Genomic DNA, 25,024 nt, shown 5'->3' on the forward strand with positions numbered 1-25,024 from the left:
ATGGGAGTAATAAGAATTGTAATAAAAAAAACATTATAAATCTTTAAAGATTCGTTCATAAACAATATATAAAAAAAATAGTTATTCATAAGGATTCTCGAAATAAGTATTTGATTGTTCTTGCTTTGGATTATATGCTGGTGCTTTATATTCATTAGGATATGGATTGCTGTTCGTTTCTTCTAAAGGTAAATCTTTTTCGGTTTTATCAACAAGGCTTTGATTAATTGGATTTTCAGCTCTGAATTTTCTGTGTCTATAACATAAGTAAGCAGCGACAGCAATGAGACCTGCTCCAACTGCTGCTCCAATAATAATTTCCAAAACAGCACCTTCACTTAGTCCTTCATCACTATCATCATCAGAATAATTATGATCATCTGATTTTTGTTCAACTGGTTCTGATGAATTTATTTCATGATACGAATTATCAAAAATGATAAGAGATCTATGAGTTGAATTATTTCCTTTGATTAAATATGATGTATTATATTTGTCGCCAGCATGATAAAAAAATAAGTAATCGTGTTTAGAATTAGTTATTGTTAGAAAAGGTTTTTCAACAATAATATTAGCTCTATTTATTTTTCCATAGACATCATAAATATCACCATCTTCGAAATGAACTGTTCCATTTGTGAAAGCAGTAACAACACATGTATGAGCTGTGTCCTGAGAAGTGAATTTGTAATTAGACCTTACATTTGTGATAATCGAAGTGCAATCATAATAATTCAAATTAAAAACAACAAAATTACATGGAATAGGTTCGTCACTGGAGGATTCTAATGTAATTGTACCTGTGTGAGCGAAATAAATTGCTGAATATTGTGTATTTCCAAGAATTTCTAAAGATACTTCTGAAGTTCTTGCTTCTCCGGAAATGTTGCGATAATCAGTAAATACTACGTATTGTTCCTTATAAAAATTAAGTTTTGTTTGATTTCTGCCAATTAATAACTTTTGAATTCCGAATATTTTGTATTTTGGCTGGGATCCAAAAGAAATTGATTGGTTGCAAAGATATCGAGCTTGTCCTTATCATAAGCACTGTATGTATCATAAGAAAAACTTTGTGAAATTTTGATTGTTGCAACTGTATTCGGAGATTTACTTCTGAACAAAATGTATAATGTCGGTGAGAAATAAAGATGGTCTGTTGTGTAATTTATAACTTTGTATTGAAATGTTGGTTGATAATAAGAATAATTAAAATCGTAATCATCCGAAGATGTGCTTATGTTCAATCTAACATCTGTTGGATCTAAGTAAACTGAGCAGTAATTCTTATTGATTTCATATTTTTTATTTGAATAATTGAAAGCTAGATCGTTCGATTCGGATAGAAATTCTATGGAATCGCAGTAATTTGGAAAAGAAACTACACAAAATCTTACTTTATAATTATAATACGTGTTTGTTGATTTAAAATTAAAAGTTGGCTCTGTGATTTTCCATATTTTGCTTGTGCATGATTCATAGTTAATACGCAAGTAATCGCTCATATATGTATCTTGTAGAATAAAATAATAACTAAATGATTTGTTATCTGCAAATGAAAAAGTAATATCTTGACCATATGAACCAATGTCAATTAAATAATCTCCTGTTCTGTTAATTATACCATTGGTGATTGTATAGTAAAACCAGGACATTCACAATGATTTTAATTTGAAAGCGGATCTATTCAGAATGAATTTTGAATATTTTACACAGTCAGATTGTCAAATCATTTTAGTTTATTGGATAATTCTTTTAATGTATTATTTTTAAAATTTTAAAAATAAAATAAAAGTGGATCCAAAATTTTTGTATCAGAATGGGTCAATATTTCATGAATCAGTCCTCAAGAACAAAAATGAAGAAGGTCGTAATTGCCTTATGCATCTAAGCTACTATCCAAAAAAGAGAAATTGGATTAGAAAAGGATTATGAGTGATTGAAATTAATACGTGTGCGAATAACCATGGATTTGTAAAAATTAATGCTTCAGAAATACAACATTTTGCTATTGAGAATTCCTTGTAAAGTCCAAATCTCAAAATACATAATTTTATATTTAGTTTGTTTGATGTTGAAACTATATTACCACCAAGAAGAGACAATATTATCTTAGTAAACATGTTTCAATTAATTTGATGTTCATGGATATAAACTGCGAGTCAAAAGGCGTACCTACCTTCAACTTTTTGAGAGAAGTCATACAATTAATTATATGAGTTTCTCTCAAAAAGTCGATTTCTGCCAGGTACACCTTTTGGACCGCACAAGCTATTTGCTCTAATTCGATATAACAACAAAGGATCATAAAACAGATATAAATATAGGATGAACTGATACGATTTTTTCGGGTCTAACTTCAAAATTTAAGATTTCGAAATTTAATACAAGCTTCAAACCAGAAATTTAAGCATAAATAGAAGCTGATTTGCTACCTATTGCACGTGAAGCTTATTTGAGCTCTAATATTTAATAATTTTCTCTCGCTCTCAGTGAAGGCACCGTTAGCATTAGAAATGTAAACTATTCAAAAATTGATAGGTCCGCCTTTTGATTCGCAGTTTAAAGCATAAATTTTGTCAATTAAATTTTAATTACAGAATAAAAAGAAAAGTCAATAAAAGCATATGAAAGCTGACACGAATTATTCATAAGGATTATCGAATAATGATTTCGATTTTTGTGAATAATTTGGTATTTCTTTTGTTTCGATTAAATATGGATTTATTTGAACCTCTTCTAAAGGTAATGGTTCGGATTTATTAGATACTTCTTCTAATAGACAACTTCTATTATCAATGAAATGTTCATGAATTATTGATTGTGTTTCCTCTCTTTTTTCTTTTTTTTTAAGACATAAAAGAGGAATTGCAATGCTTGATGGTAATGATAGTCTTATTGTTATCAATTAAAATTATCTCCCATCCTATATAATAAAATTTGATTCAATATTACTAAATACTTTATGTTTCTTAATAATTGAGATGCCTAAAATGTTGATAATGTTGTTATAAACTTATTTTCACACGCTCAATCTTATGGGAGTAATAAGAATTGTAATAAAAAAAACATTATAAATCTTTAAAGATTCGTTCATAAACAATATATAAAAAAAATAGTTATTCATAAGGATTCTCGAAATAAGTATTTGATTGTTCTTGCTTTGGATTATATGCTGGTGCTTTATATTCATTAGGATATGGATTGCTGTTCGTTTCTTCTAAAGGTAAATCTTTTTCGGTTTTATCAACAAGGCTTTGATTAATTGGATTTTCAGCTCTGAATTTTCTGTGTCTATAACATAAGTAAGCAGCGACAGCAATGAGACCTGCTCCAACTGCTGCTCCAATAATAATTTCCAAAACAGCACCTTCACTTAGTCCTTCATCACTATCATCATCAGAATAATTATGATCATCTGATTTTTGTTCAACTGGTTCTGATGAATTTATTTCATGATACGAATTATCAAAAATGATAAGAGATCTATGAGTTGAATTATTTCCTTTGATTAAATATGATGTATTATATTTGTCGCCAGCATGATAAAAAAATAAGTAATCGTGTTTAGAATTAGTTATTGTTAGAAAAGGTTTTTCAACAATAATATTAGCTCTATTTATTTTTCCATAGACATCATAAATATCACCATCTTCGAAATGAACTGTTCCATTTGTGAAAGCAGTAACAACACATGTATGAGCTGTGTCCTGAGAAGTGAATTTGTAATTAGACCTTACATTTGTGATAATCGAAGTGCAATCATAATAATTCAAATTAAAAACAACAAAATTACATGGAATAGGTTCGTCACTGGAGGATTCTAATGTAATTGTACCTGTGTGAGCGAAATAAATTGCTGAATATTGTGTATTTCCAAGAATTTCTAAAGATACTTCTGAAGTTCTTGCTTCTCCGGAAATGTTGCGATAATCAGTAAATACTACGTATTGTTCCTTATAAAAATTAAGTTTTGTTTGATTTCTGCCAATTAATAACTTTTGATTAATTCCGAATATTTTGTATTTTGGCTGGGATCCAAAAGAAATTGATTGGTTGCAAAGATATCGAGCTTGTCCTTATCATAAGCACTGTATGTATCATAAGAAAAACTTTGTGAAATTTTGATTGTTGCAACTGTATTCGGAGATTTACTTCTGAACAAAATGTATAATGTCGGTGAGAAATAAAGATGGTCTGTTGTGTAATTTATAACTTTGTATTGAAATGTTGGTTGATAATAAGAATAATTAAAATCGTAATCATCCGAAGATGTGCTTATGTTCAATCTAACATCTGTTGGATCTAAGTAAACTGAGCAGTAATTCTTATTGATTTCATATTTTTTATTTGAATAATTGAAAGCTAGATCGTTCGATTCGGATAGAAATTCTATGGAATCGCAGTAATTTGGAAAAGAAACTACACAAAATCTTACTTTATAATTATAATACGTGTTTGTTGATTTAAAATTAAAAGTTGGCTCTGTGATTTTCCATATTTTGCTTGTGCATGATTCATAGTTAATACGCAAGTAATCGCTCATATATGTATCTTGTAGAATAAAATAATAACTAAATGATTTGTTATCTGCAAATGAAAAAGTAATATCTTGACCATATGAACCAATGTCAATTAAATAATCTCCTGTTCTGTTAATTATACCATTGGTGATTGTATAGTAAAACCAGGACATTCACAATGATTTTAATTTGAAAGCGGATCTATTCAGAATGAATTTTGAATATTTTACACAGTCAGATTGTCAAATCATTTTAGTTTATTGGATAATCTTTTAATGTATTATTTTTAAAATTTTAAAAATAAAATAAAAGTGGATCCAAAATTTTTGTATCAGAATGGGTCAATATTTCATGAATCAGTCCTCAAGAACAAAAATGAAGAAGGTCGTAATTGCCTTATGCATCTAAGCTACTATCCAAAAAAGAGAAATTGGATTAGAAAAGGATTATGAGTGATTGAAATTAATACGTGTGCGAATAACCATGGATTTGTAAAAATTAATGCTTCAGAAATACAACATTTTGCTATTGAGAATTCCTTGTATAGATCCGTATTTTTCCCAAGTGAGGGGGGTATCTCCAATCCCAGCCCTATCGTCCTCCCAGTGTCAGTTTTCAATATAAAATCCAAATTTTTTTTGAAAATAAAAATTTCGAGAAATTTTTCTGATTTTTTTTCTTTGATTTCAATAATTCAAAATAAATTTGGGACTAAAAAGACACTATTTAATGAAATTCATATGAGTGAATGTGGATAAATACTCTCAAAACATACAATTTATCTATTTTTTCTTTATATTATCAACTAATTAGTGATAATTTTTTTGAATCAGATTTTTTTTTCATTAAAAACATAATATATAACACAACAATGATGCACACATACGTATCTACACATCAAAATATAAAGCTTGTTTTGGTCTGGGCATCCCAACCCAAAATTCTTTAAAAATTGAATAAAATTGAATACTTGGGGCTGGGATACCCATCCCAAAACCGAATTGAATTTTTTGAATTAAAGAATATATTATGTATTTTATAATATACATGTGATGTCTATAAAAAATACTAAATTCTAAAAAAAATTCAATTTATTCAAAACGTATACTAAGTGATCACGCCACTAACTAAAAAGGGAGTCCTTGGAGCTCTTGATCTCTTGTCAGTAGAGTTCATAATGAGGCATGGCATCTACTGATTAGAGATCAGAGCAATCCTACCTTACCTTCAGGAGCTACAAAGCTCCTAATCGTTACGAGAGGGAGCCTTGGAGCTCCTGAAGCTCATCAGCAGAGGCTATTTAGCATTTGGGCCTCTTCTGATGAAAGATGCGAAACACGTCTACGAACCAGGAGCTTCAAAACTTCTAATCCTTACTAAAGGGAGCTTTGGAGCTCCTGAGTCTCCATCAACAGAGTCCCAGATGGTAAATGTCCTTTGCTGATGAAAGATGCGAAACACATCTACGAACCAGGAGCTCCAAAGCTCCTAATCCTTACGAAAGGGAGCTTTGGAGCTCCTGAAACTCCTTTTACTATAAAATAGGACAGTTTTCTTCTGAGGTTCTCATCAAATCTAAGACTTCAGAAGAAAGCTGTCCTATCAATGTATACTTACACTCTCATGGACTACAAGTGTACAATTTTAAGGCAGAGATTATCCGAGGCCTCTCATCAAATGAGGGACCTCGGATAATCTCTACCTTAAGTAGTCAAATAACTTTTCTCACTATTTAGGAACAAAAGAACAAGAGTTGGAGTACTTTAAGGCAAGATTCTTCCGAAATCTCTCATCGAATGAGAGACTTCGGAAGGACCTTGCCAAATCCTTGAACGCCAATATCCTTGGAACTGAGCTAGAACCAGGGAGAAGTAGCATACTATAGAGCACGATGGTAATCTCGGAAATGCTTATATCGCCCCAAGCACAATATTTAAGAAGTCTAACTCATATATACAAGAAGTCAGGCTGAATAGATATTGTGCATATGGTTTGCAGAACTCTCATGATATTTAAAATTCATGTTATCCCAAAAAAGGGTGACACTTTGGGTGTATCGTCCATCCCAGGGATGCAAAAATCAGATCACCTTGGATCTATAATTCCTTGTAAAGTCCAAATCTCAAAATACATAATTTTATATTTAGTTTGTTTGATGTTGAAACTATATTACCACCAAGAAGAGACAATATTATCTTAGTAAACATGTTTCAATTAATTTGATGTTCTTGGATATAAACTGCGAGTCAAAAGGCGTACCTACCTTCAACTTTTTGAGAGAAGTCATACAATTAATTATATGAGTTTCTCTCAAAAAGTCGATTTCTGCCAGGTACACCTTTTGGACCGCACAAGCTATTTGCTCTAATTCGATATAACAACAAAGGATCATAAAACAGATATAAATATAGGATGAACTGATACGATTTTTTCGGGTCTAACTTCAAAATTTAAGATTTCGAAATTTAATACAAGCTTCAAACCAGAAATTTAAGCATAAATAGAAGTTGATTTGCTACCTATTGCACGTGAAGCTTATTTGAGCTCTAATATTTAATAATTTTCTCTCGCTCTCAGTGAAGGCACCGTTAGCATTAGAAATGTAAACTATTCAAAAATTGATAGGTCCGCCTTTTGATTCGCAGTTTAAAGCATAAATTTTGTCAATTAAATTTTAATTACAGAATAAAAAGAAAAGTCAATAAAAGCATATGAAAGCTGACACGAATTATTCATAAGGATTATCGAATAATGATTTCGATTTTTGTGAATAATTTGGTATTTCTTTTGTTTCGATTAAATATGGATTTATTTGAACCTCTTCTAAAGGTAATGGTTCGGATTTATTAGATACTTCTTCTAATAGACAACTTCTATTATCAATGAAATGTTCATGAATTATTGATTGTGTTTCCTCTCTTTTTCTTTTTTTTTAAGACATAAAAGAGGAATTGCAATGCTTGATGGTAATGATAGTCTTATTGTTATCAATTAAAATTATCTCCCATCCTATATAATAAAATTTGATTCAATATTACTAAATACTTTATGTTTCTTAATAATTGAGATGCCTAAAATGTTGATAATGTTGTTATAAACTTATTTTCACACGCTCAATCTTATGGGAGTAATAAGAATTGTAATAAAAAAAACATTATAAATCTTTAAAGATTCGTTCATAAACAATATATAAAAAAAATAGTTATTCATAAGGATTCTCGAAATAAGTATTTGATTGTTCTTGCTTTGGATTATATGCTGGTGCTTTATATTCATTAGGATATGGATTGCTGTTCGTTTCTTCTAAAGGTAAATCTTTTTCGGTTTTATCAACAAGGCTTTGATTAATTGGATTTTCAGCTCTGAATTTTCTGTGTCTATAACATAAGTAAGCAGCGACAGCAATGAGACCTGCTCCAACTGCTGCTCCAATAATAATTTCCAAAACAGCACCTTCACTTAGTCCTTCATCACTATCATCATCAGAATAATTATGATCATCTGATTTTTGTTCAACTGGTTCTGATGAATTTATTTCATGATACGAATTATCAAAAATGATAAGAGATCTATGAGTTGAATTATTTCCTTTGATTAAATATGATGTATTATATTTGTCGCCAGCATGATAAAAAAATAAGTAATCGTGTTTAGAATTAGTTATTGTTAGAAAAGGTTTTTCAACAATAATATTAGCTCTATTTATTTTTCCATAGACATCATAAATATCACCATCTTCGAAATGAACTGTTCCATTTGTGAAAGCAGTAACAACACATGTATGAGCTGTGTCCTGAGAAGTGAATTTGTAATTAGACCTTACATTTGTGATAATCGAAGTGCAATCATAATAATTCAAATTAAAAACAACAAAATTACATGGAATAGGTTCGTCACTGGAGGATTCTAATGTAATTGTACCTGTGTGAGCGAAATAAATTGCTGAATATTGTGTATTTCCAAGAATTTCTAAAGATACTTCTGAAGTTCTTGCTTCTCCGGAAATGTTGCGATAATCAGTAAATACTACGTATTGTTCCTTATAAAAATTAAGTTTTGTTTGATTTCTGCCAATTAATAACTTTTGAATTCCGAATATTTTGTATTTTGGCTGGGATCCAAAAGAAATTGATTGGTTGCAAAGATATTCGAGCTTGTCCTTATCATAAGCACTGTATGTATCATAAGAAAAACTTTGTGAAATTTTGATTGTTGCAACTGTATTCGGAGATTTACTTCTGAACAAAATGTATAATGTCGGTGAGAAATAAAGATGGTCTGTTGTGTAATTTATAACTTTGTATTGAAATGTTGGTTGATAATAAGAATAATTAAAATCGTAATCATCCGAAGATGTGCTTATGTTCAATCTAACATCTGTTGGATCTAAGTAAACTGAGCAGTAATTCTTATTGATTTCATATTTTTTATTTGAATAATTGAAAGCTAGATCGTTCGATTCGGATAGAAATTCTATGGAATCGCAGTAATTTGGAAAAGAAACTACACAAAATCTTACTTTATAATTATAATACGTGTTTGTTGATTTAAAATTAAAAGTTGGCTCTGTGATTTTCCATATTTTGCTTGTGCATGATTCATAGTTAATACGCAAGTAATCGCTCATATATGTATCTTGTAGAATAAAATAATAACTAAATGATTTGTTATCTGCAAATGAAAAAGTAATATCTTGACCATATGAACCAATGTCAATTAAATAATCTCCTGTTCTGTTAATTATACCATTGGTGATTGTATAGTAAAACCAGGACATTCACAATGATTTTAATTTGAAAGCGGATCTATTCAGAATGAATTTTGAATATTTTACACAGTCAGATTGTCAAATCATTTTAGTTTATTGGATAATTCTTTTAATGTATTATTTTTAAAATTTTAAAAAAAAAATAAAAGGGGATCCAAAATTTTTGTATCAGAATGGGTCAATACTTCATGAATCAGTCCTCAAGAACAAAAATGAAGAAGGTCGTAATTGCCTTATGCATCTAAGCTACTATCCAAAAAAGAGAAATTGGATTAGAAAAGGATTATGAGTGATTGAAATTAATACGTGTGCGAATAACCATGGATTTGTAAAAATTAATGCTTCAGAAATACAACATTTTGCTATTGAGAATTCCTTGTAAAGTCCAAATCTCAAAATACATAATTTTATATTTAGTTTGTTTGATGTTGAAACTATATTACCACCAAGAAGAGACAATATTATCTTAGTAAACATGTTTCAATTAATTTGATGTTCATGGATATAAACTGCGAGTCAAAAGGCGTACCTACCTTCAACTTTTTGAGAGAAGTCATACAATTAATTATATGAGTTTCTCTCAAAAAGTCGATTTCTGCCAGGTACACCTTTTGGACCGCACAAGCTATTTGCTCTAATTCGATATAACAACAAAGGATCATAAAACAGATATAAATATAGGATGAACTGATACGATTTTTTCGGGTCTAACTTCAAAATTTAAGATTTCGAAATTTAATACAAGCTTCAAACCAGAAATTTAAGCATAAATAGAAGCTGATTTGCTACCTATTGCACGTGAAGCTTATTTGAGCTCTAATATTTAATAATTTTCTCTCGCTCTCAGTGAAGGCACCGTTAGCATTAGAAATGTAAACTATTCAAAAATTGATAGGTCCGCCTTTTGATTCGCAGTTTAAAGCATAAATTTTGTCAATTAAATTTTAATTACAGAATAAAAAGAAAAGTCAATAAAAGCATATGAAAGCTGACACGAATTATTCATAAGGATTATCGAATAATGATTTCGATTTTTGTGAATAATTTGGTATTTCTTTTGTTTCGATTAAATATGGATTTATTTGAACCTCTTCTAAAGGTAATGGTTCGGATTTATTAGATACTTCTTCTAATAGACAACTTCTATTATCAATGAAATGTTCATGAATTATTGATTGTGTTTCCTCTCTTTTTTCTTTTTTTTTAAGACATAAAAGAGGAATTGCAATGCTTGATGGTAATGATAGTCTTATTGTTATCAATTAAAATTATCTCCCATCCTATATAATAAAATTTGATTCAATATTACTAAATACTTTATGTTTCTTAATAATTGAGATGCCTAAAATGTTGATAATGTTGTTATAAACTTATTTTCACACGCTCAATCTTATGGGAGTAATAAGAATTGTAATAAAAAAAACATTATAAATCTTTAAAGATTCGTTCATAAACAATATATAAAAAAAATAGTTATTCATAAGGATTCTCGAAATAAGTATTTGATTGTTCTTGCTTTGGATTATATGCTGGTGCTTTATATTCATTAGGATATGGATTGCTGTTCGTTTCTTCTAAAGGTAAATCTTTTTCGGTTTTATCAACAAGGCTTTGATTAATTGGATTTTCAGCTCTGAATTTTCTGTGTCTATAACATAAGTAAGCAGCGACAGCAATGAGACCTGCTCCAACTGCTGCTCCAATAATAATTTCCAAAACAGCACCTTCACTTAGTCCTTCATCACTATCATCATCAGAATAATTATGATCATCTGATTTTTGTTCAACTGGTTCTGATGAATTTATTTCATGATACGAATTATCAAAAATGATAAGAGATCTATGAGTTGAATTATTTCCTTTGATTAAATATGATGTATTATATTTGTCGCCAGCATGATAAAAAAATAAGTAATCGTGTTTAGAATTAGTTATTGTTAGAAAAGGTTTTTCAACAATAATATTAGCTCTATTTATTTTTCCATAGACATCATAAATATCACCATCTTCGAAATGAACTGTTCCATTTGTGAAAGCAGTAACAACACATGTATGAGCTGTGTCCTGAGAAGTGAATTTGTAATTAGACCTTACATTTGTGATAATCGAAGTGCAATCATAATAATTCAAATTAAAAACAACAAAATTACATGGAATAGGTTCGTCACTGGAGGATTCTAATGTAATTGTACCTGTGTGAGCGAAATAAATTGCTGAATATTGTGTATTTCCAAGAATTTCTAAAGATACTTCTGAAGTTCTTGCTTCTCCGGAAATGTTGCGATAATCAGTAAATACTACGTATTGTTCCTTATAAAAATTAAGTTTTGTTTGATTTCTGCCAATTAATAACTTTTGAATTCCGAATATTTTGTATTTTGGCTGGGATCCAAAAGAAATTGATTGGTTGCAAAGATATTCGAGCTTGTCCTTATCATAAGCACTGTATGTATCATAAGAAAAACTTTGTGAAATTTTGATTGTTGCAACTGTATTCGGAGATTTACTTCTGAACAAAATGTATAATGTCGGTGAGAAATAAAGATGGTCTGTTGTGTAATTTATAACTTTGTATTGAAATGTTGGTTGATAATAAGAATAATTAAAATCGTAATCATCCGAAGATGTGCTTATGTTCAATCTAACATCTGTTGGATCTAAGTAAACTGAGCAGTAATTCTTATTGATTTCATATTTTTTATTTGAATAATTGAAAGCTAGATCGTTCGATTCGGATAGAAATTCTATGGAATCGCAGTAATTTGGAAAAGAAACTACACAAAATCTTACTTTATAATTATAATACGTGTTTGTTGATTTAAAATTAAAAGTTGGCTCTGTGATTTTCCATATTTTGCTTGTGCATGATTCATAGTTAATACGCAAGTAATCGCTCATATATGTATCTTGTAGAATAAAATAATAACTAAATGATTTGTTATCTGCAAATGAAAAAGTAATATCTTGACCATATGAACCAATGTCAATTAAATAATCTCCTGTTCTGTTAATTATACCATTGGTGATTGTATAGTAAAACCAGGACATTCACAATGATTTTAATTTGAAAGCGGATCTATTCAGAATGAATTTTGAATATTTTACACAGTCAGATTGTCAAATCATTTTAGTTTATTGGATAATTCTTTTAATGTATTATTTTTAAAATTTTAAAAATAAAATAAAAGTGGATCCAAAATTTTTGTATCAGAATGGGTCAATACTTCATGAATCAGTCCTCAAGAACAAAAATGAAGAAGGTCGTAATTGCCTTATGCATCTAAGCTACTATCCAAAAAAGAGAAATTGGATTAGAAAAGGATTATGAGTGATTGAAATTAATACGTGTGCGAATAACCATGGATTTGTAAAAATTAATGCTTCAGAAATACAACATTTTGCTATTGAGAATTCCTTGTAAAGTCCAAATCTCAAAATACATAATTTTATATTTAGTTTGTTTGATGTTGAAACTATATTACCACCAAGAAGAGACAATATTATCTTAGTAAACATGTTTCAATTAATTTGATGTTCATGGATATAAACTGCGAGTCAAAAGGCGTACCTACCTTCAACTTTTTGAGAGAAGTCATACAATTAATTATATGAGTTTCTCTCAAAAAGTCGATTTCTGCCAGGTACACCTTTTGGACCGCACAAGCTATTTGCTCTAATTCGATATAACAACAAAGGATCATAAAACAGATATAAATATAGGATGAACTGATACGATTTTTTCGGGTCTAACTTCAAAATTTAAGATTTCGAAATTTAATACAAGCTTCAAACCAGAAATTTAAGCATAAATAGAAGCTGATTTGCTACCTATTGCACGTGAAGCTTATTTGAGCTCTAATATTTAATAATTTTCTCTCGCTCTCAGTGAAGGCACCGTTAGCATTAGAAATGTAAACTATTCAAAAATTGATAGGTCCGCCTTTTGATTCGCAGTTTAAAGCATAAATTTTGTCAATTAAATTTTAATTACAGAATAAAAAGAAAAGTCAATAAAAGCATATGAAAGCTGACACGAATTATTCATAAGGATTATCGAATAATGATTTCGATTTTTGTGAATAATTTGGTATTTCTTTTGTTTCGATTAAATATGGATTTATTTGAACCTCTTCTAAAGGTAATGGTTCGGATTTATTAGATACTTCTTCTAATAGACAACTTCTATTATCAATGAAATGTTCATGAATTATTGATTGTGTTTCCTCTCTTTTTTCTTTTTTTTTAAGACATAAAAGAGGAATTGCAATGCTTGATGGTAATGATAGTCTTATTGTTATCAATTAAAATTATCTCCCATCCTATATAATAAAATTTGATTCAATATTACTAAATACTTTATGTTTCTTAATAATTGAGATGCCTAAAATGTTGATAATGTTGTTATAAACTTATTTTCACACGCTCAATCTTATGGGAGTAATAAGAATTGTAATAAAAAAAACATTATAAATCTTTAAAGATTCGTTCATAAACAATATATAAAAAAAATAGTTATTCATAAGGATTCTCGAAATAAGTATTTGATTGTTCTTGCTTTGGATTATATGCTGGTGCTTTATATTCATTAGGATATGGATTGCTGTTCGTTTCTTCTAAAGGTAAATCTTTTTCGGTTTTATCAACAAGGCTTTGATTAATTGGATTTTCAGCTCTGAATTTTCTGTGTCTATAACATAAGTAAGCAGCGACAGCAATGAGACCTGCTCCAACTGCTGCTCCAATAATAATTTCCAAAACAGCACCTTCACTTAGTCCTTCATCACTATCATCATCAGAATAATTATGATCATCTGATTTTTGTTCAACTGGTTCTGATGAATTTATTTCATGATACGAATTATCAAAAATGATAAGAGATCTATGAGTTGAATTATTTCCTTTGATTAAATATGATGTATTATATTTGTCGCCAGCATGATAAAAAAATAAGTAATCGTGTTTAGAATTAGTTATTGTTAGAAAAGGTTTTTCAACAATAATATTAGCTCTATTTATTTTTCCATAGACATCATAAATATCACCATCTTCGAAATGAACTGTTCCATTTGTGAAAGCAGTAACAACACATGTATGAGCTGTGTCCTGAGAAGTGAATTTGTAATTAGACCTTACATTTGTGATAATCGAAGTGCAATCATAATAATTCAAATTAAAAAAACAAAATTACATGGAATAGGTTCGTCACTGGAGGATTCTAATGTAATTGTACCTGTGTGAGCGAAATAAATTGCTGAATATTGTGTATTTCCAAGAATTTCTAAAGATACTTCTGAAGTTCTTGCTTCTCCGGAAATGTTGCGATAATCAGTAAATACTACGTATTGTTCCTTATAAAAATTAAGTTTTGTTTGATTTCTGCCAATTAATAACTTTTGAATTCCGAATATTTTGTATTTTGGCTGGGATCCAAAAGAAATTGATTGGTTGCAAAGATATTCGAGCTTGTCCTTATCATAAGCACTGTATGTATCATAAGAAAAACTTTGTGAAATTTTGATTGTTGCAACTGTATTCGGAGATTTACTTCTGAACAAAATGTATAATGTCGGTGAGAAATAAAGATGGTCTGTGTGTAATTTAATAATTTGTATTGAAATGTTGGTTGATAATAAGAATAATTAAAATCGTAATCATCCGAAGATGTGCTTATGTTCAATCTAACATCTGTTGGATCTAAGTAAACTGAGCAGTAATTCTTATTGATTTCATATTTTTTATTTGAATAATTGAAAGCTAGATCGTTCGATTCGGATAGAAATTCTATGGAATCGCAGTAATTTGGAAAAGAAACTACACAAAATCTTACTTTATAATTATAATACGTGTTTGTTGATTTAAAATTAAAAGTTGGCTCTGTGATTTTCCATATTTTGCTTGTGCATGATTCATAGTTAATACGCAAGTAATCGCTCATATATGTATCTTGTAGAATAAAATAATAACTAAATGATTTGTTATCTGCAAATGAAAAAGTAATATCTTGACCATATGAACCAATGTCAATTAAATAATCTCCTGTTCTGTTAATTATACCATTGGTGATTGTATAGTAAAACCAGGACATTCACAATGATTTTAATTTGAAAGCGGATCTATTCAGAATGAATTTTGAATATTTTACACAGTCAGATTGTCAAATCATTTTAGTTTATTGGATAATTCTTTTAATGTATTATTTTTAAAATTTTAAAAATAAAATAAAAGTGGATCCAAAATTTTTGTATCAGAATGGGTCAATACTTCATGAATCAGTCCTCAAGAACAAAAATGAAGAAGGTCGTAATTGCCTTATGCATCTAAGCTACTATCCAAAAAAGAGAAATTGGATTAGAAAAGGATTATGAGTGATTGAAATTAATACGTGTGCGAATAACCATGGATTTGTAAAAATTAATGCTTCAGAAATACAACATTTTGCTATTGAGAATTCCTTGTAAAGTCCAAATCTCAAAATACATAATTTTATATTTAGTTTGTTTGATGTTGAAACTATATTACCACCAAGAAGAGACAATATTATCTTAGTAAACATGTTTCAATTAATTTGATGTTCATGGATATAAACTGCGAGTCAAAAGGCGTACCTACCTTCAACTTTTTGAGAGAAGTCATACAATTAATTATATGAGTTTCTCTCAAAAAGTCGATTTCTGCCAGGTACACCTTTTGGACCGCACAAGCTATTTGCTCTAATTCGATATAACAACAAAGGATCATAAAACAGATATAAATATAGGATGAACTGATACGATTTTTTCGGGTCTAACTTCAAAATTTAAGATTTCGAAATTTAATACAAGCTTCAAACCAGAAATTTAAGCATAAATAGAAGCTGATTTGCTACCTATTGCACGTGAAGCTTATTTGAGCTCTAATATTTAATAATTTTCTCTCGCTCTCAGTGAAGGCACCGTTAGCATTAGAAATGTAAACTATTCAAAAATTGATAGGTCCGCCTTTTGATTCGCAGTTTAAAGCATAAATTTTGTCAATTAAATTTTAATTACAGAATAAAAAGAAAAGTCAATAAAAGCATATGAAAGCTGACACGAATTATTCATAAGGATTATCGAATAATGATTTCGATTTTTGTGAATAATTTGGTATTTCTTTTGTTTCGATTAAATATGGATTTATTTGAACCTCTTCTAAAGGTAATGGTTCGGATTTATTAGATACTTCTTCTAATAGACAACTTCTATTATCAATGAAATGTTCATGAATTATTGATTGTGTTTCCTCTCTTTTTTCTTTTTTTTTAAGACATAAAAGAGGAATTGCAATGCTTGATGGTAATGATAGTCTTATTGTTATCAATTAAAATTATCTCCCATCCTATATAATAAAATTTGATTCAATATTACTAAATACTTTATGTTTCTTAATAATTGAGATGCCTAAAATGTTGATAATGTTGTTATAAACTTATTTTCACACGCTCAATCTTATGGGAGTAATAAGAATTGTAATAAAAAAAAACATTATAAATCTTTAAAGATTCGTTCATAAACAATATATAAAAAAAATAGTTATTCATAAGGATTCTCGAAATAAGTATTTGATTGTTCTTGCTTTGGATTATATGCTGGTGCTTTATATTCATTAGGATATGGATTGCTGTTCGTTTCTTCTAAAGGTAAATCTTTTTCGGTTTTATCAACAAGGCTTTGATTAATTGGATTTTCAGCTCTGAATTTTCTGTGTCTATAACATAAGTAAGCAGCGACAGCAATGAGACCTGCTCCAACTGCTGCTCCAATAATAATTTCCAAAACAGCACCTTCACTTAGTCCTTCATCACTATCATCATCAGAATAATTATGATCATCTGATTTTTGTTCAACTGGTTCTGATGAATTTATTTCATGATACGAATTATCAAAAATGATAAGAGATCTATGAGTTGAATTATTTCCTTTGATTAAATATGATGTATTATATTTGTCGCCAGCATGATAAAAAAATAAGTAATCGTGTTTAGAATTAGTTATTGTTAGAAAAGGTTTTTCAACAATAATATTAGCTCTATTTATTTTTCCATAGACATCATAAATATCACCATCTTCGAAATGAACTGTTCCATTTGTGAAAGCAGTAACAACACATGTATGAGCTGTGTCCTGAGAAGTGAATTTGTAATTAGACCTTACATTTGTGATAATCGAAGTGCAATCATAATAATTCAAATTAAAAACAACAAAATTACATGGAATAGGTTCGTCACTGGAGGATTCTAATGTAATTGTACCTGTGTGAGCGAAATAAATTGCTGAATATTGTGTATTTCCAAGAATTTCTAAAGATACTTCTGAAGTTCTTGCTTCTCCGGAAATGTTGCGATAATCAGTAAATACTACGTATTGTTCCTTATAAAAATTAAGTTTTGTTTGATTTCTGCCAATTAATAACTTTTGAATTCCGAATATTTTGTATTTTGGCTGGGATCCAAAAGAAATTGATTGGTTGCAAAGATATTCGAGCTTGTCCTTATCATAAGCACTGTATGTATCATAAGAAAAACTTTGTGAAATTTTGATTGTTGCAACTGTATTCGGAGATTTACTTCTGAACAAAATGTATAATGTCGGTGAGAAATAAAGATGGTCTGTTGTGTAATTTATAACTTTGTATTGAAATGTTGGTTGATAATAAGAATAATTAAAATCGTAATCATCCGAAGATGTGCTTATGTTCAATCTAACATCTGTTGGATCTAAGTAAACTGAGCAGTAATTCTTATTGATTTCATATTTTTTATTTGAATAATTGAAAGCTAGATCGTTCGATTCGGATAGAAATTCTATGGAATCGCAGTAATTTGGAAAAGAAACTACACAAAATCTTACTTTATAATTATAATACGTGTTTGTTGATTTAAAATTAAAAGTTGGCTCTGTGATTTTCCATATTTTGCTTGTGCATGATTCATAGTTAATACGCAAGTAATCGCTCATATATGTATCTTGTAGAATAAAATAATAACTAAATGATTTGTTATCTGCAAATGAAAAAGTAATATCTTGACCATATGAACCAATGTCAATTAAATAATCTCCTGTTCTGTTAATTATACCATTGGTGATTGTATAGTAAAACCAGGACATTCACAATGATTTTAATTTGAAAGCGGATCTATTCAGAATGAATTTTGAATATTTTACACAGTCAGATTGTCAAATCATTTTAGTTTATTGGATAATTCTTTTAATGTATTATTTTTAAAATTTTAAAAATAAAATAAAAGTGGATCCAAAATTTTTGTATCAGAATGGGTCAATACTTCATGAATCAGTCCTCAAGAACAAAAATGAAGAAGGTCGTAATTGCCTTATGCATCTAAGCTACTATCCAAAAAGAGAAATTGGATTAGAAAAGGATTATGAGTGATTGAAATTAATACGTGTGCGAATAACCATGGATTTGTAAAAATTAATGCTTCAGAAATACAACATTTTGCTATTGAGAATTCCTTGTAAAGTCCAAATCTCAAAATACATAATTTTATATTTAGTTTGTTTGATGTTGAAACTATATTACCACCAAGAAGAGACAATATTATCTTAGTAAACATGTTTCAATTAATTTGATGTTCATGGATATAAACTGCGAGTCAAAAGGCGTACCTACCTTCAACTTTTTGAGAGAAGTCATACAATTAATTATATGAGTTTCTCTCAAAAAGTCGATTTCTGCCAGGTACACCTTTTGGACCGCACAAGCTATTTGCTCTAATTCGATATAACAACAAAGGATCATAAAACAGATATAAATATAGGATGAACTGATACGATTTTTTCGGGTCTAACTTCAAAATTTAAGATTTCGAAATTTAATACAAGCTTCAAACCAGAAATTTAAGCATAAATAGAAGCTGATTTGCTACCTATTGCACGTGAAGCTTATTTGAGCTCTAATATTTAATAATTTTCTCTCGCTCTCAGTGAAGGCACCGTTAGCATTAGAAATGTAAACTATTCAAAAATTGATAGGTCCGCCTTTTGATTCGCAGTTTAAAGCATAAATTTTGTCAATTAAATTTTAATTACAGAATAAAAAGAAAAGTCAATAAAAGCATATGAAAGCTGACACGAATTATTCATAAGGATTATCGAATAATGATTTCGATTTTTGTGAATAATTTGGTATTTCTTTTGTTTCGATTAAATATGGATTTATTTGAACCTCTTCTAAAGGTAATGGTTCGGATTTATTAGATACTTCTTCTAATAGACAACTTCTATTATCAATGAAATGTTCATGAATTATTGATTGTGTTTCCTCTCTTTTTTCTTTTTTTTTAAGACATAAAAGAGGAATTGCAATGCTTGATGGTAATGATAGTCTTATTGTTATCAATTAAAATTATCTCCCATCCTATATAATAAAATTTGATTCAATATTACTAAATACTTTATGTTTCTTAATAATTGAGATGCCTAAAATGTTGATAATGTTGTTATAAACTTATTTTCACACGCTCAATCTTATGGGAGTAATAAGAATTGTAATAAAAAAAACATTATAAATCTTTAAAGATTCGTTCATAAACAATATATAAAAAAAAGTTATTCATAAGGATTCTCGAAATAAGTATTTGATTGTTCTTGCTTTGGATTATATGCTGGTGCTTTATATTCATTAGGATATGGATTGCTGTTCGTTTCTTCTAAAGGTAAATCTTTTTCGGTTTTATCAACAAGGCTTTGATTAATTGGATTTTCAGCTCTGAATTTTCTGTGTCTATAACATAAGTAAGCAGCGACAGCAATGAGACCTGCTCCAACTGCTGCTCCAATAATAATTTCCAAAACAGCACCTTCACTTAGTCCTTCATCACTATCATCATCAGAATAATTATGATCATCTGATTTTGTTCAACTGGTTCTGATGAATTTATTTCATGATACGAATTATCAAAAATGATAAGAGATCTATGAGTTGAATTATTTCCTTTGATTAAATATGATGTATTATATTTGTCGCCAGCATGATAAAAAAATAAGTAATCGTGTTTAGAATTAGTTATGTTAGAAAAGGTTTTTCAACAATAATATTAGCTCTATTTATTTTTCCATAGACATCATAAATATCACCATCTTCGAAATGAACTGTTCCATTTGTGAAAGCAGTAACAACACATGTATGAGCTGTGTCCTGAGAAGTGAATTTGTAATTAGACCTTACATTTGTGATAATCGAAGTGCAATCATAATAATTCAAATTAAAAACAACAAAATTACATGGAATAGGTTCGTCACTGGAGGATTCTAATGTAATTGTACCTGTGTGAGCGAAATAAATTGCTGAATATTGTGTATTTCCAAGAATTTCTAAAGATACTTCTGAAGTTCTTGCTTCTCCGGAAATGTTGCGATAATCAGTAAATACTACGTATTGTTCCTTATAAAAATTAAGTTTTGTTTGATTTCTGCCAATTAATAACTTTTGAATTCCGAATATTTTGTATTTTGGCTGGGATCCAAAAGAAATTGATTGGTTGCAAAGATATTCGAGCTTGTCCTTATCATAAGCACTGTATGTATCATAAGAAAAACTTTGTGAAATTTTGATTGTTGCAACTGTATTCGGAGATTTACTTCTGAACAAAATGTATAATGTCGGTGAGAAATAAAGATGGTCTGTTGTGTAATTTATAACTTTGTATTGAAATGTTGGTTGATAATAAGAATAATTAAAATCGTAATCATCCGAAGATGTGCTTATGTTCAATCTAACATCTGTTGGATCTAAGTAAACTGAGCAGTAATTCTTATTGATTTCATATTTTTTATTTGAATAATTGAAAGCTAGATCGTTCGATTCGGATAGAAATTCTATGGAATCGCAGTAATTTGGAAAAGAAACTACACAAAATCTTACTTTATAATTATAATACGTGTTTGTTGATTTAAAATTAAAAGTTGGCTCTGTGATTTTCCATATTTTGCTTGTGCATGATTCATAGTTAATACGCAAGTAATCGCTCATATATGTATCTTGTAGAATAAAATAATAACTAAATGATTTGTTATCTGCAAATGAAAAAGTAATATCTTGACCATATGAACCAATGTCAATTAAATAATCTCCTGTTCTGTTAATTATACCATTGGTGATTGTATAGTAAAACCAGGACATTCACAATGATTTTAATTTGAAAGCGGATCTATTCAGAATGAATTTTGAATATTTTACACAGTCAGATTGTCAAATCATTTTAGTTTATTGGATAATTCTTTTAATGTATTATTTTTAAAATTTTAAAAATAAAATAAATGGATCCAAAATTTTTGTATCAGAATGGGTCAATACTTCATGAATCAGTCCTCAAGAACAAAAATGAAGAAGGTCGTAATTGCCTTATGCATCTAAGCTACTATCCAAAAAAGAGAAATTGGATTAGAAAAGGATTATGAGTGATTGAAATTAATACGTGTGCGAATAACCATGGATTTGTAAAAATTAATGCTTCAGAAATACAACATTTTGCTATTGAGAATTCCTTGTAAAGTCCAAATCTCAAAATACATAATTTTATATTTAGTTTGTTTGATGTTGAAACTATATTACCACCAAGAAGAGACAATATTATCTTAGTAAACATGTTTCAATTAATTTGATGTTCATGGATATAAACTGCGAGTCAAAAGGCGTACCTACCTTCAACTTTTTGAGAGAAGTCATACAATTAATTATATGAGTTTCTCTCAAAAAGTCGATTTCTGCCAGGTACACCTTTTGGACCGCACAAGCTATTTGCTCTAATTCGATATAACAACAAAGGATCATAAAACAGATATAAATATAGGATGAACTGATACGATTTTTTCGGGTCTAACTTCAAAATTTAAGATTTCGAAATTTAATACAAGCTTCAAACCAGAAATTTAAGCATAAATAGAAGCTGATTTGCTACCTATTGCACGTGAAGCTTATTTGAGCTCTAATATTTAATAATTTTTCTCGCTCTCAGTGAAGGCACCGTTAGCATTAGAAATGTAAACTATTCAAAAATTGATAGGTCCGCCTTTTGATTCGCAGTTTAAAGCATAAATTTTGTCAATTAAATTTTAATTACAGAATAAAAAGAAAAGTCAATAAAAGCATATGAAAGCTGACACGAATTATTCATAAGGATTATCGAATAATGATTTCGATTTTTGTGAATAATTTGGTATTTCTTTTGTTTCGATTAAATATGGATTTATTTGAACCTCTTCTAAAGGTAATGGTTCGGATTTATTAGATACTTCTTCTAATAGACAACTTCTATTATCAATGAAATGTTCATGAATTATTGATTGTGTTTCCTCTCTTTTTTCTTTTTTTTAAGACATAAAAGAGGAATTGCAATGCTTGATGGTAATGATAGTCTTATTGTTATCAATTAAAATTATCTCCCATCCTATATAATAAAATTTGATTCAATATTACTAAATACTTTATGTTTCTTAATAATTGAGATGCCTAAAATGTTGATAATGTTGTTATAAACTTATTTTCACACGCTCAATCTTATGGGAGTAATAAGAATTGTAATAAAAAAAACATTATAAATCTTTAAAGATTCGTTCATAAACAATATATAAAAAAATAGTTATTCATAAGGATTCTCGAAATAAGTATTTGATTGTTCTTGCTTTGGATTATATGCTGGTGCTTTATATTCATTAGGATATGGATTGCTGTTCGTTTCTTCTAAAGGTAAATCTTTTTCGGTTTTATCAACAAGGCTTTGATTAATTGGATTTTCAGCTCTGAATTTTCTGTGTCTATAACATAAGTAAGCAGCGACAGCAATGAGACCTGCTCCAACTGCTGCTCCAATAATAATTTCCAAAACAGCACCTTCACTTAGTCCTTCATCACTATCATCATCAGAATAATTATGATCATCTGATTTTTGTTCAACTGGTTCTGATGAATTTATTTCATGATACGAATTATCAAAAATGATAAGAGATCTATGAGTTGAATTATTTCCTTTGATTAAATATGATGTATTATATTTGTCGCCAGCATGATAAAAAAATAAGTAATCGTGTTTAGAATTAGTTATTGTTAGAAAAGGTTTTTCAACAATAATATTAGCTCTATTTATTTTTCCATAGACATCATAAATATCACCATCTTCGAAATGAACTGTTCCATTTGTGAAAGCAGTAACAACACATGTATGAGCTGTGTCCTGAGAAGTGAATTTGTAATTAGACCTTACATTTGTGATAATCGAAGTGCAATCATAATAATTCAAATTAAAAACAACAAAATTACATGGAATAGGTTCGTCACTGGAGGATTCTAATGTAATTGTACCTGTGTGAGCGAAATAAATTGCTGAATATTGTGTATTTCCAAGAATTTCTAAAGATACTTCTGAAGTTCTTGCTTCTCCGGAAATGTTGCGATAATCAGTAAATACTACGTATTGTTCCTTATAAAAATTAAGTTTTGTTTGATTTCTGCCAATTAATAACTTTTGAATTCCGAATATTTTGTATTTTGGCTGGGATCCAAAAGAAATTGATTGGTTGCAAAGATATTCGAGCTTGTCCTTATCATAAGCACTGTATGTATCATAAGAAAAACTTTGTGAAATTTTGATTGTTGCAACTGTATTCGGAGATTTACTTCTGAACAAAATGTATAATGTCGGTGAGAAATAAAGATGGTCTGTTGTGTAATTTATAACTTTGTATTGAAATGTTGGTTGATAATAAGAATAATTAAAATCGTAATCATCCGAAGATGTGCTTATGTTCAATCTAACATCTGTTGGATCTAAGTAAACTGAGCAGTAATTCTTATTGATTTCATATTTTTTATTTGAATAATTGAAAGCTAGATCGTTCGATTCGGATAGAAATTCTATGGAATCGCAGTAATTTGGAAAAGAAACTACACAAAATCTTACTTTATAATTATAATACGTGTTTGTTGATTTAAAATTAAAAGTTGGCTCTGTGATTTTCCATATTTTGCTTGTGCATGATTCATAGTTAATACGCAAGTAATCGCTCATATATGTATCTTGTAGAATAAAATAATAACTAAATGATTTGTTATCTGCAAATGAAAAAGTAATATCTTGACCATATGAACCAATGTCAATTAAATAATCTCCTGTTCTGTTAATTATACCATTGGTGATTGTATAGTAAAACCAGGACATTCACAATGATTTTAATTTGAAAGCGGATCTATTCAGAATGAATTTTGAATATTTTACACAGTCAGATTGTCAAATCATTTTAGTTTATTGGATAATTCTTTTAATGTATTATTTTTAAAATTTTAAAAATAAAATAAAAGTGGATCCAAAATTTTTGTATCAGAATGGGTCAATACTTCATGAATCAGTCCTCAAGAACAAAAATGAAGAAGGTCGTAATTGCCTTATGCATCTAAGCTACTATCCAAAAAAGAGAAATTGGATTAGAAAAGGATTATGAGTGATTGAAATTAATACGTGTGCGAATAACCATGGATTTGTAAAAATTAATGCTTCAGAAATACAACATTTTGCTATTGAGAATTCCTTGTAAAGTCCAAATCTCAAAATACATAATTTTATATTTAGTTTGTTTGATGTTGAAACTATATTACCACCAAGAAGAGACAATATTATCTTAGTAAACATGTTTCAATTAATTTGATGTTCATGGATATAAACTGCGAGTCAAAAGGCGTACCTACCTTCAACTTTTTGAGA

General features: G+C 29.0%; 7 protein-coding genes across 7 annotated transcripts in view, besides 1 other annotated feature; all 7 read right to left on the minus strand.

The window, feature by feature from the left end:
* Positions 1-81: 81 nt before the first annotated feature.
* On the minus strand, positions 82-738 carry TVAGG3_0468700 (uncharacterized protein; the record flags this gene model as incomplete). The annotated part of the gene is made up of 1 exon (XM_051235404.1): positions 82-738. One exon carries the CDS (start codon positions 736-738, stop codon positions 82-84), a length of 657 nt encoding a protein of 218 aa, XP_051093228.1.
* A 2,381-nt stretch (positions 739-3,119) lies between these two features.
* TVAGG3_0468710 (uncharacterized protein) lies at positions 3,120-3,776 on the minus strand (the record flags this gene model as incomplete). Its single annotated transcript, XM_051235405.1, has 1 exon — positions 3,120-3,776. The coding sequence occupies one exon, from the start codon at positions 3,774-3,776 to the stop codon at positions 3,120-3,122; it is 657 nt and encodes a 218-aa protein (XP_051093229.1).
* Positions 3,777-5,065: 1,289 nt separating this feature from the next.
* Positions 5,066-6,624: a mobile genetic element.
* Positions 6,625-7,725: 1,101 nt separating this feature from the next.
* On the minus strand, positions 7,726-8,382 carry TVAGG3_0468730 (uncharacterized protein; the record flags this gene model as incomplete). The annotated part of the gene is made up of 1 exon (XM_051235406.1): positions 7,726-8,382. The coding sequence occupies one exon, from the start codon at positions 8,380-8,382 to the stop codon at positions 7,726-7,728; it is 657 nt and encodes a 218-aa protein (XP_051093230.1).
* A 2,382-nt stretch (positions 8,383-10,764) lies between these two features.
* TVAGG3_0468740 (uncharacterized protein) lies at positions 10,765-11,421 on the minus strand (the record flags this gene model as incomplete). The annotated part of the gene is made up of 1 exon (XM_051235407.1): positions 10,765-11,421. One exon carries the CDS (start codon positions 11,419-11,421, stop codon positions 10,765-10,767), a length of 657 nt encoding a protein of 218 aa, XP_051093231.1.
* A 5,420-nt stretch (positions 11,422-16,841) lies between these two features.
* TVAGG3_0468750 (uncharacterized protein) lies at positions 16,842-17,498 on the minus strand (the record flags this gene model as incomplete). The annotated part of the gene is made up of 1 exon (XM_051235408.1): positions 16,842-17,498. One exon carries the CDS (start codon positions 17,496-17,498, stop codon positions 16,842-16,844), a length of 657 nt encoding a protein of 218 aa, XP_051093232.1.
* A 5,411-nt stretch (positions 17,499-22,909) lies between these two features.
* Positions 22,910-23,566, minus strand: TVAGG3_0468760 (uncharacterized protein; the record flags this gene model as incomplete). Its single annotated transcript, XM_051235409.1, has 1 exon — positions 22,910-23,566. The coding sequence occupies one exon, from the start codon at positions 23,564-23,566 to the stop codon at positions 22,910-22,912; it is 657 nt and encodes a 218-aa protein (XP_051093233.1).
* Positions 23,567-24,936: 1,370 nt separating this feature from the next.
* Positions 24,937-25,024, minus strand: part of TVAGG3_0468770 (uncharacterized protein) — a gene marked incomplete at both ends in the record, with an annotated part of 1,268 nt that continues 1,180 nt past the window's right edge. Inside the window, one exon of the mRNA XM_051235410.1 lies at positions 24,937-25,024. This exon is cut by the window's right edge and continues 641 nt beyond it. Within this exon, the coding sequence (XP_051093234.1) occupies positions 24,937-25,024 (88 nt within the window).

This window comes from Trichomonas vaginalis, chromosome II (assembly GCF_026262505.1).
Source record: "Trichomonas vaginalis G3 chromosome II, whole genome shotgun sequence".
NCBI lineage: Eukaryota > Parabasalia > Trichomonadida > Trichomonadidae > Trichomonas > Trichomonas vaginalis.